Source organism: Phodopus roborovskii, unplaced genomic scaffold (assembly GCF_943737965.1).
Source record: "Phodopus roborovskii unplaced genomic scaffold, PHOROB, whole genome shotgun sequence".
Taxonomy (NCBI): Eukaryota; Metazoa; Chordata; class Mammalia; order Rodentia; family Cricetidae; genus Phodopus; species Phodopus roborovskii.
Window position 1 is genome coordinate 3,793,432 of NW_026126442.1, and position 13,970 is coordinate 3,807,401.

The window sequence follows — 13,970 nt, forward strand, 5'->3', positions numbered from 1 at the left end:
GCTTTCCATTGAGAGTGAGGACATTGGTAGACCCTCTCAGGCCACTGGTGCCCAAGAGGCACAGACCCAAAGCCTTCTCTGTGAGTAGAAAATCCTTGCTGTTAGCACAGAGATTTCTCTAGAACACAGGCAGGGCAGGAGGAGGGGAGGAGGTGGGATGGAGCCCAGCCTGGGCCTGTGGCCTGAGACCCAGCTGGAAGGCCCAAAGCAGATGCCAGGGCTCCTGGAACCACTTCTTTCTGGCTCAGCACAAAGAAGGGCCTCAGCCACACAGGGCTTTGAGTTGGAGCCAGCACACAAGGCCGCTGTGTGTGTTCACAGCACACAGGAACTGACCTCCCTTGGGCCCATAGCCAGGCTCTTTTATTCATCACTTTCTCCCAGAGCCCTTTGATTTCTTTCTTGATGGACACTAAGGCTTCCAAAGGTCTAGGGAAGTTGGTGGGTGGGGGTCAAGTCCAGCCTCTTTCCAGAGCCTCCCCATGCGGGAGCTTGCTTGCACATTCAGAGAATCCATTTCTGGGCTCTCCTGGGGAAGACAAGGCTTTCTGAATCTGGAGACACTGTTGAGTCAGTGCTGGCCTATTCTGAGCTTCTTCCTCAGGATTGGACACTGCAGCCATTTCATTGGTGCTCAGGCCCCTGTGGGGTCCTTTCCCACAGTTCCCTTCCATCATGCCTGCCTTCAGACACGAGGAGCAGGGGGCCTTGGGGACTGGGGCTCAGGCTTCATGTTGTCCCAGTTAATGTCCTCTGTGAGATAGTGAGGTGGGGTAACTGTTCTGTCTTTTTCAGGGGTGCACTGAAGCTGTAGGGGCCCAATGCCAGTGTCTCTATCTACCTGTCAGCCATGGAGCCTCAGGTGGTCACCGGACTCCAGCATCACCTCCCATCATCACCCCATCAGTCTCCTCCTGGGGTGCTCCTGAGTGGTAGGCTAGGGTAACCTGTGTCCTTGGCTTCTAGACATCCCTCTTCTGTCACTCCTGGGCCTGCTGGGATCCTCCATCTTTTCATTCAGTCTCACCTTCTAGTTCATTCTCAGCATGCTGTGTTCTTCCCACCTCGTCTCTGTCATGATGAATTTACAGTTCCTATATGCCTGTTGTCCACACCTCAGTCAAGTTATGGACAAGAGAACAGAGAACTGTGGCCCCTCACTAGACCTCACAGCAAGAATGTCCTCATTCAGAAAAGCCAGGGGTAGATGCTGACGCATGTAACTGGGCTGTCACTCGGTGGATTCGCTCCTGACCCGAGGGGAGGAAGGGGAGCCAAGCGCAGCCATGGAAACAGACACGGCTCCTGGGTGGAACCCCTAACATATATGTAAGGAGGTCACGAGGAGACAGCACCAGGACTCAGGGCTTAGGGCTCCACTCATGAGGTGGCTGAGGACACTAGAGAAGCAACCTCACCTCTCACACAGCTACTGAGCAGGTCCTCAGAGTAGGCAGTGTGTCCTCAGCTGCCAGCTCTGAACCTGCCTGCAGGGCAGGGAGGGCCCGAGTCCCTTGGGCGAGTCTGGAGTATCCTGCACTGACTCAGTAAAGTCCTAGAACTGTTGCAGCATCGCCATTCCCCCACGATTGTCCTGCTCTAAGCACAGCTTCTGAACCCAGGAGGCCTTACTCCAGGCTGAGATGCTCGGTGAACCCAGGGCTCGTATGGCCCGGATGGAATCTCACTTACACAACAGAAGACTTTCGCTGCCATGTTCTGGTCAAACTGGCCAAGGATGATCCGCACGTCATTCCCCTGTGGACAGAAGACAGTGTGAAGGTGAGTGATGACATTCTCAGTGCCAGCATCAGGGGACCCTTCCATGCCCAGACTCACAGTCAAGAGCTCTGCCAACAGGGAGGGAGGTGAAGATCCCCTGGGCTGTGCACCCCCAGAGACTGGCTATGCAACTCTTGGCTGATCTGCAGTTATTGTCTCTGGTTTCATGGGTGACTCTGAGCCAAGACAGCATGCCACAGTCTCCCTGCTCTATTTAACAAGGAACGGGGATATCTTGAATCTTCTTTTTCATTTGACCAACAGGGAAACTGAGGCCAGAGGAGGGTGACAGAGGCAGGACCTAAGCCAGCTACAAACTCCAAAAGTCTTAGACTTTTCTAGTCCCTTGATAGTCAGTCCCCTGAGATAGCCTTTGAGCTCACAGAACTCCCCAGTTCATAGCTTTTGGGATGTTTTGGAGTTGTAGTAAATCCTCAGTGCCATCAACAAGCCTCGAGTGACTTCAGGTACCTCCCTTTCTCATCTCAGCTTCACTTCTCTGAAAGATGGGGACAGTGGTAGCACCTCCCTCGTATGAGTTCTGGAAGAACTGAGTGAAGCACCCTTCAAGAGATGCTTAACACAGTGCCTGGCACACAACAGGCACCCAGTGAATGCCAGCTAGCCATGTGCTTGTAACTCCCCCAGCTCATCTTGATTTTTACCTGCAGGCTCTACCTTGCTTTGTGCTGGCTAACAGATGTGTGTTGCAGAGCAAAGCACATGAACCTCACTCATGCACTCACCAAACATTTACCAAGCACCTGCCTGAGGTTCTTGGCTGCCTTCTGGGGTCTGGGACTCAGCCTGGGCCCTGCCATTGGAGGCCAGAGGGGTACAGACTGCCACTTGCTCTTGTCCTGTGGCTTTTCAGGACCCAGCTTTGCAGGAGGCACCATCTCCCTGCTGGCCTTTGTCCTCCCCAGACACCCCAGGCCTCTGATGGTGGTGGGCAGGAAGTATTCCTTTAAAGATCAATTTTAAGCGTTTTTTAAAATTGGAAAGTGCTGACTTGGAGTCCATCTTACTCATCATGTATGTTAGCAAAATAGAGAAAGCCCTGTGCTAAAACTAGCCTTCGCTCACAAGAAAGAATGGAAAGAAGAGGGGGAGGGACAAAACCCCACACTTGCTCAGAGAAGGACTTTAAAGGGTCGTTCACAGAGACTGGAGGAGGGCGAGCCTTTGTCTCAGCAGTCTGCAGCACTATAAAAAGTTTCAGGATGTCTCCGGTCTGTGGATAGGCTCCCAGGCACTCACCAGCCTCCTTGTTGCTGGTTGAAATATTTTTACATCGTTTGCTACTAACAGTGGCCATCTGTCCATCTGTCTGTCTCTATCCTTCCATCATGTTTTCATCCGTCTTGCAGGTTTATTTGGGCATCTGGATTGTTAACCCCAGTTGCTAAACATGGTACAATTGGGTTTCAGAGCAGGAGAAATGGGGTTCTGATCCCAGCTCTATGCCTGCCCAGCTCTATGAGTCTGCTAAGCCTGTATCTTTGTCTCATTTGACACAGGCACTGTCCTCCCTGCCCTGCCTTGCGATGCAGGTGCCTCATCACAACACAAGATGCTTTCTGGTCTTCAGGTTGCTCCCCCTGGCATCCTGCTGCCACTCATCAACCCCCCTCCCCCCGTTTGCCCTTCTCAGATCTAACCCCTGGTACTCTGTTCTGTCCTCAGCTTCTGCTGCACTCATCCTCTGCTTTCCACAGAACACCTCTCTTGGTGTCTCCTGGCTCCTGCAATTCTGCATATCCCAAGTGGAACCCTCATCTTCCTCTAACAAGCCCCTTCCTCCTCCTGCTTCCATTCCTGGGAGTGGGTACCACAGCCTCCCACTCGTCCAGCTGGAGACTGGAGTCATCTTCCACTTGCTGCTCTCCTTCCCCTCCCACGTCCCAGCCCCTCAGCTTGCTGGTTCCACCTGTTCGCCGGCTCCAGAGCCAGTCTGTCCCTGCGGCCCTGTGCTCTGGCTTTGGTTACCACTTCTCTCCCCTAGAGAATAGCCGGACCCCTGCCTTCACCATACCACATGCAGTGGCTTCTACAGAGGAGGCAGAGTCATAGCGGACTCCACATCTGACTGAAGAGATGGGACATGGCTCCCCAAGGTAGATCAAGCACCGTCTCACTCTTTTGAGCTTGAAGTTTGTCACAAACTGTCTCCTGCATCACTTTCCCCCTACTTTTCAATGGAGTAATAAAGAACTACCCAAAGTTCCACAGACATGCCTGTTTGCCATTCATCCGCCCACCACCTCATCCATCTGTCTGTCCATCCATCCATGCATCCACGCTCCCCCCCCCACTTTATTCCCTCTTTTGTACAAGCTGTGCAACCCAAGTATACTTCTGTCTCCTTTACTCTCCTGCATCACAACTGCTCACCCCCTGTCTTAGCTCAGGCTCGCTTACTTGCCATGTCACTGACTCATCAAGCCCAGTAGCCATTCTCCTCTGGGATAAGGTCACCTATACTCCCCTCCATCACGGCCCAAATCTGCTTTTTAAATTGTCTCCTGACCCTCTGGCCTCTGGGCCAGTACAGGGTAGGATGCATGTAGTGATAACCATGACTGTGGCCTGCTGTAGGGAGAAGATGCTGGCACAGCACTGGACCCCATGCTCAGCTGATAGGCATGGTTGTCATTGTACTGACACCTAGTCTTGTGGCCTGGTACTGACTGGGTTCACATATACATTTCTTAAATGGACCAAGGACCCACATCTTCATGGTGACCAACTCACCACCTGCTGACAGATAAGCAATCAGCTCTGCCATTCCATTTAGTTCAGTTAGTGTCCCTGTTTCCATGACAACTATGCTGCAAGGACCACTTGGCTATAGGCTCTCAAGCTGTCAGCTTTAGATGGGCCTGAGGAATCATGGATCCAGGAAGCCACTTGCTAAAGAGGCCAATGGCTATCCCCAGCTGTGTAGCATCCAGAGCTGGACTCTAACTCTGGTTCTTAGGACCCTCAGAGGGCCCTGAAGAAAGACACTATTGGGAACCAGGAAGCCCCTGAGGCAGAAAGCTATTCCTGTCTACTATGCTTCTGGAGAGTGGGCTAGGGCCTGTTTCCAAGCTCGGAGAACAAGCCTGGCCAAGGAAGTGAGAGGAAACTTGGTCCTTAGGGAGTTGCTGCCTTAAGAGCAGTGTTGGGTTACTTTTCAGATGGGACACAATTCATCAGGGATTAAGGTGGCATTCAAGGGGGACTCATTCTGGAGTAGCACTTGTGTGTGGGTTCTGGGGTCAGGGAGTAAGAAGTTCTATGGAGGAGGGATAGACACACACACACACACACACACACACACACACACACACACACACACACTACACCCATCACAAGCTCTAGAACCACATTTGTCACTGCTCAGAACATGGACCTCTTCTTGGAAGCCCAGAAGGTGAAAAATAAAATCCAGGTAGGCAATGGTCCTATCTCTGGCCAACACACACACAACACCAACATAGCTGAAGATCACATTCCTGATCAAAGGGCCTGGGGCAGTATAAGAAGTACTGAGAATAAGGCTTGATGAAGCAGGCTTGTAATCTTAGCTAATGCAGGGGGATTACATATTCAAAGCCAGCCTGCAGAGAGAGAGCCCACTGCTCAGTTGTACAGAGCTTGCCTAGCATGCATCAAGCCCTGGATTCAAACCCCTGCATTGAAAATTAAATAAGTAAGTGCAGGGCAAATGGAGGAAGAGCCAGGCCTGCCCCTGCAGGCAAGAATGGCAGAACAGAGCTGTGATCTCCCAAGAACAAGACCATGGCTGAGGGTGTCAACTGGCAAGTCCCAAGCTCTCATGACCAGACTCTTCTGGGGCCTCCTGGAGTGAAGATGGATGTGTCAGAACAGGTGACAATTTCCATGACGGATGGTCCCTGGTATAATGCTTACAAGAGACCTGCATTCATACTCTATGAGGCCATTGCCCCGTAAGGGCATTTGGAATGAAGCAGCCATGGAGATGAGGGGCACTGCCCAGGTCCTCTTAGATCCTCACAGCCAGACTCGCAATTTCCAGAACCCCCATAAAAACACAGAACATGCCCTAGCCCAGGGTAGATGACCTTTCTTCTTTTATCCTCTTTTATCCATTGTCCAGAACCCCATCATCTCCAGGATCCTTAAGGGACCTAAAAATCACCCACTTCTCAATGACCACCCAATGCGCTGAATGCTGTTGACTCCAGTTGTGAAGGTTCTAGCACAGGAGGAACCCTCAAGCTCCATCTGTCTGGCAAGTGGCACCTCAGCCCTCTCCTGAGAGAGACACCATTGCCACAGCCACCTTGAGCTACTAGGGCTCAAAGGATTCAGCAGTAGATGTTGGGGTCACACTGGTCCCTAAGCTGCAATAGCATGGATGTCCATAGTTACCTTCTTTGTCCCTTCTCTGGAAAGTGCTTACAGCTGATGAGGGGACCACACTATATGTACAGGCAGACAGCACCTGTCAACAGACGAGGGGAGAAAACATGTCCCGTGTAGATACCAGATCTATGGGGTGTCTGCTAGCATTCCAGGCTAACCCCTTACTGCCGTACCCTGCTTCTAGCCCTCTCCTAAGTTTACACGCTCTATCAGCCACTTTCACACAATCCCCAGTCTCTTAGAGTCTCTGTTGCTGCAAATGAAACCCCAGGACCAAAAAGCAAGTTTGGGAGGAAAGGGTTTATTTGGCCTATACTTCAGCATTGCTGTACATCACTAAAGGAAGTCAGGACAGGAACTCAAATGGGGCTGGATTCTGGAGGCAGGAGCTGATGCAGAGGCCATGAAGGGGAGCTGCTTTCCTGCTGTTCATCATGGCTTACTCAGCCTGCTTTCTCATAGAACCCAGGGCTACCAGGCCAGGGATGGCCCCACCCACAATGGGCTGGACCCTCCCTCATTGATCACTAATTGAGAAAATGCCTTACAGCTGGACTCATGGAGGCATTTCCTCAACTGAGGCTTCTTTCTCTCTGATGACTCTAGCTGTGTCAAGTTGACACACAAAACCAAGCCAGTGCACCCCAGGCTCAGATCCAGGGGACTTCAACTCTGGATTCCATAACACACAGGTGGGAAGTGGTGGCATACCTCTGGATGCCAGCCAAGTGTAGCCCCAGAACCTCAGTGCTGACCACACATCCTGCCTAGAGCTCCCAGGCTGAGTAAGCCAACAACCCCTTCCCCAATTGGCCTGGGCTGCAGCGCTCAGCATTAAGTCTGAAGAGCCACTCATGGAGAAGCCAGGCAGAAGAGAGACACATGAGTGGCACACGCTGTCCTGAACCATGAAAGGGACAGGCTGCACGTGAGCACCTTGAGGTCCCAGCACAGCTTGACAGCCTTCTTGCCACCAGAGTGTGGGGTCCTGCAAGGAAGGTTGGGGTCACCCAACACTGACCTCTAGGTCATCTGGAGTTTCAAGTAGGTCCCCTCCCTTTACTATATGGCTGATGGGAAAAAAAAAACCCACAATTCTACACACCACACTGTGAAAGGATGAGGTGACACGAACTACCAAGTTACTAGAGGCTGGCCTGGCATGAGCTGGAAGGAACAGCCAGGACTATCTCTAAAGACCAGGCTCAGATAGACTGATACACTACAGGATGAATACTCTCTTACTTAACCAAAATTTGCCTTGGACCTTTCCTCCCCCTTCCACCAGACATACCCCTAAAGACACAGAAGCAGGAAACATGCCCTCACATCCAGGAAGAGTGTGGAAAGGGGACAGCCCACAGCAGCCCACCGGCAACATGTGACATTCCTTTAACTCGTGTATATTTAGCTTTCCAATAATATATCTGGCTTCGGATAAAAATACTGCTCTTTCTTCTCCATGTCTCTGAGCAAAATTGGCCTCGGGGGCCAATGCACCATGGTTACTCTTTGGTCGTGCATTCTCAGGGCCCGAGCAAATCTATTTCCAGAGGTTGGCCTGGGCATACTGCCTGAACAGATGTTAGTTCAGGAAAGGGGGAGCAGTCCCCACCAAGGCCTTCCTGGACAGTCAGGGAAAGGAGTAACCAATCCTGGCTAGGGCTTTCCAATGGAGCAAAGGCTGGGAGGGTGTACCATCAGGCTATCTTTGTGTAGAGTAGAGGCCTCCCTGTCCCAGAGCCTTTGGGGCGGGGTGTAATGCCCCATGACATGAGGAATTAAGGCAGCAGATCTGAAACAGAGAGTTCTCTGGGATGATCTGGATGGACTCAGTGTTTTTCACAAGGATGCTTATAAATGGAGAGGCAGGCTGAGTGACAATAGGTAGCTGTGAAGACAGAGGAGGAGACCACTAGACAGGGCACAGACACAATGCCCTCTCCTCAAGACACAATGAATCATCTCTGGGAACAACTCCATCTTAGCCCACCAAGACACATACTTGGCTTCCAGCCAGAAAGATATATCTGTGTGGTTCGTAGTCATATAGCTTTGTCCCAGCATCCATAGGAAATGAATGTACCTTCTTCTGACATGTGAGTGCCAAGCTGTGAAGGATTCTGTCCTCGCCTCTTTGGTGGGCCCTGAGATCTCTTTGCCACTGCTGACCTGCTGGTAGATTTTCTGGCCAATGTTGGTTCTCCTCTGTGCACCCTGAGCCACAGGAATGCTTCCCAGTGTTGGGCTATTTTTGTGACTCACTCAAAAATAGGTTCCTCTTTTTAGAGTCAGAAACCTGGCTCCAGCAGGTGTACCAAGTCTTTTGACAGTGAGACTTGATGATGTCATCTACAACGTTTATACTCAAGAACTGCACTGCACAACCTACTTTCAAAAAGAAACTGCAAAACAAAAAAATCACACAATGTTCTAAAAAGTTTACAATTTTGTGTCAGACCTCATTTGTAGCTACCCTGGGTTGCATATGGCCTGTGGGATGCAGGTAGAGTTTCCCATGAAGCATTGCTGGAACCCAACCTTTCACAGGTATTCAAAGTTAGTACTAGAGCTTTCTGCATGGTCTGGGCCTTGCTGACTCTGATGTCCTTTGCCTTTCCTCCCTTCCATGGTGTAAGCTACAAAGCCACCACCTTCCTGCTTTATTGCTAAGAAGGCTCATTTCACTCTTTGCATACAAGCACTCTCCAGAATGTTCAGAGACTACAGAAAAATCCTCTAGCCACTGAAGAATAGATAGGCATGAAGCTGAGACCAGGCTGTGGTCGCTACATACCCTCCTGCAGATTCACTCCTGTGCTACAACCTCCATCAGCCCACTGCATGGCCTCCAGATGTGTTAACTTCTTTGAACCCCACTTTCTCAACTTGTAAAATGAAGATAATAACATTTCCTATAGGGGACCAGGTTGTAAATAGTCTAGGTTTCATGGGCAATTATCTCTGTGCCAATTACTCTGTTTCACTGATGTATCACAAAAACAACATTTTAAATGAATGTGTTACAATAAAACTTTATTTATAAAACCAAATGGAGGGCCCATTGGCCAACATTTTCTGGCTGCTACTGTTCAGTTACTGGAAGGATTAAAAGAATGAATAAATCTGTGAGAACAAAGCAAGTACTGGGCAGTGTCTGTCCTGGGTGTCAAAGCAGAAGCATGGGTGAGGCCAGAGAGGACAGGCTGTGATGAGATCAGAGACAGAAAAGCAGCCTACAGATGCCTCTGCTTTCTCAGCAGTAGTGCAGGCACAGGCTGCCTCCTCCACTGATGACAGCACAGTGATCATTCTGTTGTCCCAGGGGCCACATGGAGCTCATAGTTATCTGGCTTTTCACTGCTTTTCCAGGAACTTCCATGATTATTTCAGGATGGGGTATGTCATGGATTTATTTCCTGATTCTCATCTCTTTCTTGCTTAGTTGTTTTGGGTTTATAATATGACATCAGCTGCCAGTTCTTCAATCTTGTGAGAGTGTTTTGCCTACGAGAACCACCATAGGAGCCTGGTGGATGGTGATAGCTGAAGCAGGGAGAGGAAGTAAGTGCAGGCCTTCTAGAGCCAAAGCTTCTGTTTGGGACGAGGAAGAAGTGTGCACCATGGGTGAGCACTTAACAAGCGTTAAAAGGCAAATGCCAGTTTTGTATATAACTGTGAAAAAGAGGGGGGGCTGAAAAGGAGCTCCCTGGGCAGTGCTCCCACCTGTCTCCTTTGGAGCCCTACAGGCGGGCCCTGGACTTCATCAAGCTGCCCTCTGCAGCCAGGGCAGGCTGTGTGCTTGGCCATCTCAGTGCTGTCTCTCATCTGTACTATGCCTGCCCAGTGCCGGTTTCTTGATCTGCCTCTGGCAGGATTCTGAGTGCACTTGGTAGATCTCTGCTTGGCCTCTTACACTTGACATCTGCATCACTTTGTTGCAAATTTTTGGGAGAGGACACCATGGTGTGCTCCATACTTCAGGAACTCAAGAGGCTGTGGCAGGATGACCACTCTATGTTCTAAAAAGTTTACAATTTTGTGTCAGACCTCATTTGTAGCTACCCTGGGTTGCATATGGCCTGTGGGATGCAGGTAGAGTTGCCCATGAAGCATTGCTGGGCCACATAGATGTTGTCTTAAACACACACACACACACACACACACACACACACACCCCAATACCAACACTATCACCACCACCAGCAGCAGCAGCAGCAGCAACAATAACAACAGAAATAAATGCTAAAAGCACAATCTGGAACCACTGGAATTTTCATGTTAAAGCTGACCCACTTGAATTTCTGGTCAGAATTACTGTTTGGTCTGCAAAGGCCAGTTAGGAGTATTGTTTTCTGTTTGGACATACAGGCCAGATTTTCCTTGCTGTTATGTTCCACGCTCTGTAGCTTTGGGTTCCTTCCGCTTACCACCATGTTGTTCAGAGGGTCCTTCAGCTGGGGTTTATCTTAGGTTTCTCTATCTACAGTTTTAGATTCTAGGTGGCGACAGAGAGCATTTCCAGGGCCTCAAACTAGCAAGGATCAACCCACTCAGGTCACCTCAGCCTCCTTAACTGTGAGACTTGGCTTTGAAACTGCCTTTCAAAACTCTCCCTTTCTTATGGACACGGAGAGTTTGGTACCTGCTTTTTAAAATTTCCTATTTCTCAAAAGGCTCTGAGAGTGCAATTTGGATGTCATGTCTCTGGTATTGTTGTACATGCTTCTGCATTCTGGGGGAGGCTGCATGCTCTTTCCCATCTGTATATATATTTGCAGCAATTATTTAGATGTTATCTCTCCTTTCCCAGATTCTATGTTCCCCACTCGGCTGTTTCTATCTTGACCTCAGCTATAAAGTGTGAGGTTGCTCCCAGCTGACTCTCAGGATCAACTTCCAGAAGTCCTGGCTGGTACATTAGGAAAGCCTCACAGAGGAATGCGTATGTTCCAGTTGTTCCATTAACCCTGGGGTTTCATGACGCAAAAAGGGTAGAGGGCAGCCTGGGTGTGAGAGCCTTGTGGGAAGTTTGACTCCCCCCCTCCCACCCCTACACTTCTGCCTAGATATTTGCAAGATTTATTCTTAAAGTATGTACATCAAGACATTTGCCGAAACGTGCCAGGGCATCCTTTCCTATACCAAAGTAGTCAGGATGCAGAGACCAGCTACCTAGTAAACGCAGTTTCACATTTCTGAGCTAACTGTGGGTTTTGTAGCTCAACAATGGTGGCATGCCAACAATTTTGTGTGATGCAGGTTTGTTCCCTATAAGGTGTGTGTTTAGATGTGTGCATGTCTGTGTACGGGTGAGTATTCATGTGTGTGTTTGTGAGTGTTGAGGTCAGAGTATTGGTCTTAGTATTGGTCCTGTTGAGGGGATCAAGGGTGGAAAGCATCTCTCACTGACCCTGGAGCTAACCAATTAGATTGGGCAGCAGGCCAGTGAGCCCCAGGGACCCACTGGTCTCCCCCTCCGCTCCCCCACCCCCAACCCCAGCACTGGGGTTTTAAGTACCCACCACCATGTCTGGATTTTTATGTGGGTCTCTGGGGATGGACCGCTCTTCTTTTACTTTATCAGTTTTTTCAGCCCCCCTCCCTTGCCCAGTTGTTCCTGCTCCCTTGCTGCAGAATGTACTAGAAGCCAGATTTTGGCTGTTCTGTGAGCTATCGGTACTGGGGCATCTATTTTGGTTCGGCCTCATGTCCTGGTGTCCTCTTAGCTCTCTTCTCCAGCCTCACACAGTCATCTTTTCTCTCATTGGATTGATCGTGCCAACCATTTCCTCCGAATTCTGGAAGAGTGTCTCAAGAGCATCCTCCACGTCATTGATTTTTTTTCCTTCTTGGCCCTGGCTCTACTCCCTGCGGCCTCTGCTGCAGATTCCTGTCCCATTATCTATCTGACAGGCAGCTTCTTCCTGGCCCTCTGTGTCCCCGCTTCACTTAGCCCACACGGAAGCAGAGGTTTGCCTTTCTTCCAGGCTCTCCAGAACTTCCCGCCGCTCTCTAGTCTGAGTATCCCCCCCCATTTCATCAGTCGTCTTTGCTGTCTAGACACTCAGATGCAGCTTATTGGGCAATTAGGTTTGATTGTAGGTGACGAGAAATGCTTCTGGAAGCTTGCATTTTAATGGTGGGTGCTGGAAGAAGGAAGATGGATAGTCTGTCTAATGTGGGGGGTTGTCTTCTCCCAGAAGATGTGTTAAAGCTTAACCCCAGCATTGTGGATGGGGCCTCATGCGAAAACTGGGTCGGTAACCAGGATGCCACTACAGTGGAGTGGGGCTGACTCTTAGGTCAACTTGTCCTGATGATGAGAGGGCAGTGTGGGGAAGGGGGAAGGTGGAGCTAGCACTTGGCAGCCACAGGCCAAGCAAGAGCTTCCAGAACTGTGGACACCAGAGGCTGAGAGAAAGGCAAGCCTGGAGAATCCATGGTGTTGCCGGGAGTGCACACTCCTGCTGCTGAGCACCGTGGAAGCAGCCCCAGGAAACAACATGGATGTGCTTCTGTGAGATGGAGACGGCCAGGATCTGTACACTGATAGGATCAGTTCTCCAACCTTGACTGCATGGGGAGATGGGGGCAGCTGAGCAGAGGCACCAACAGACTCCGGGTGGAATTCCAGGCCTGTGCTTCCCCTGTAGGTCTTGAGGGGTTACCCAACCACTTTGACCCTCAGTGAAACTGACCTAAAAACCTCCTTGCCAGAGGATTTTGGGAAGCTCGAATGAAGAAATGATGGGTCAAGCTTTAGGTCAGTGGCCAGCCCTGTGTTGGTGGCCGGCCAGGGGCTGGAGGTTGGGAAGGCTGGGTGTTTTGGTTGCTGTTTTCGGCACTGTTTCAGTCATGTCTTTTTTTGGCTGAACTTGGTCGATGAACTGAGCGCCCTGTTCCACCCCAGATCTCAACACCTCAGCTCTACATATTTTGCCTTTCAACTCAGCCTTTCAACTAAGAACTCAGCTGGGCCTTGGAGGCTAGGGCTATTTCAAGAGCCTGCTCTGGGGAGGCAGTCTGCATGTGTCAGGACAAGATTGGTACGGCATAGTCCCCTTCCCCACTGGCCCGAGTCCTCCAGGCTCCACAGGCCCCATCTGCACCCAGCAACAGCACAGTTCTTGACAACATGGAGGGAAAGCTTGGCCTGTGGCAACCTGGGTTGTCTCCAGGGGCAGTTCTTTACCTGCAGAGACTCCCAGGGCCCAAGTGTGACCTGCAGGTTCTGTCTATTTTGGAGGATATCAGGAGGTGTGTGGTCCTTCTGGGCCCCCTGGCTCCCCAACTCTGAGCTGTGGCTCCCCATCAGTGAACTGAAAAATCTTATGACCTATGATTCATACCTGCCACCTGCTACCTGCTACCTGCTGTGTCAAGGGAAACCTTGGACCCACTTGAGTCTAGCAATTGGCATATGGGATCTTCATGCCATCAACTTTACCCGTGCCCAGAAGGAATGGAAGGGAACGAAGGGAGTCCACAGCTCTGAGCGCCAGCTGCTTCCCTCCACCCTCAGGAGAAGAGAGAGCTACTTAGCTGAATGCTTAGCTATTGGGAACTGGGTGGGAATTCTGTTTCCAGCCTCAGCATCACCCCAGTACTCTTTCCTCCAATGCCTCACACTCTGTGGCACTCTGATGTTCCCACAGCAGAGTGTGCCTGCTAGTCTTGGATCGGCAACCCTCCTTCCCTGCAGATTGCAGCCTGGGATCCTGCCTGGCCTCTGTCCAGTGCTCTCTCCCTAGAGCCAGGATTGATACCTTCCCCTGATGACACGAGTCACT

At 50.6% G+C, this 13,970-nt stretch overlaps 1 protein-coding gene across 1 annotated transcript in view; it reads right to left on the minus strand.

Annotated features, from left to right (window-relative positions):
* Nucleotides 1-13,970, minus strand: part of Gabbr2 (gamma-aminobutyric acid type B receptor subunit 2) — a 335,072-nt gene that overhangs the window by 143,369 nt on the left and 177,733 nt on the right. The window contains exon 5 of the mRNA XM_051187733.1: nucleotides 1,693-1,758. Within this exon, the coding sequence (XP_051043690.1) occupies nucleotides 1,693-1,758 (66 nt within the window). The remainder of the gene's footprint in view (nucleotides 1-1,692; nucleotides 1,759-13,970) is intronic.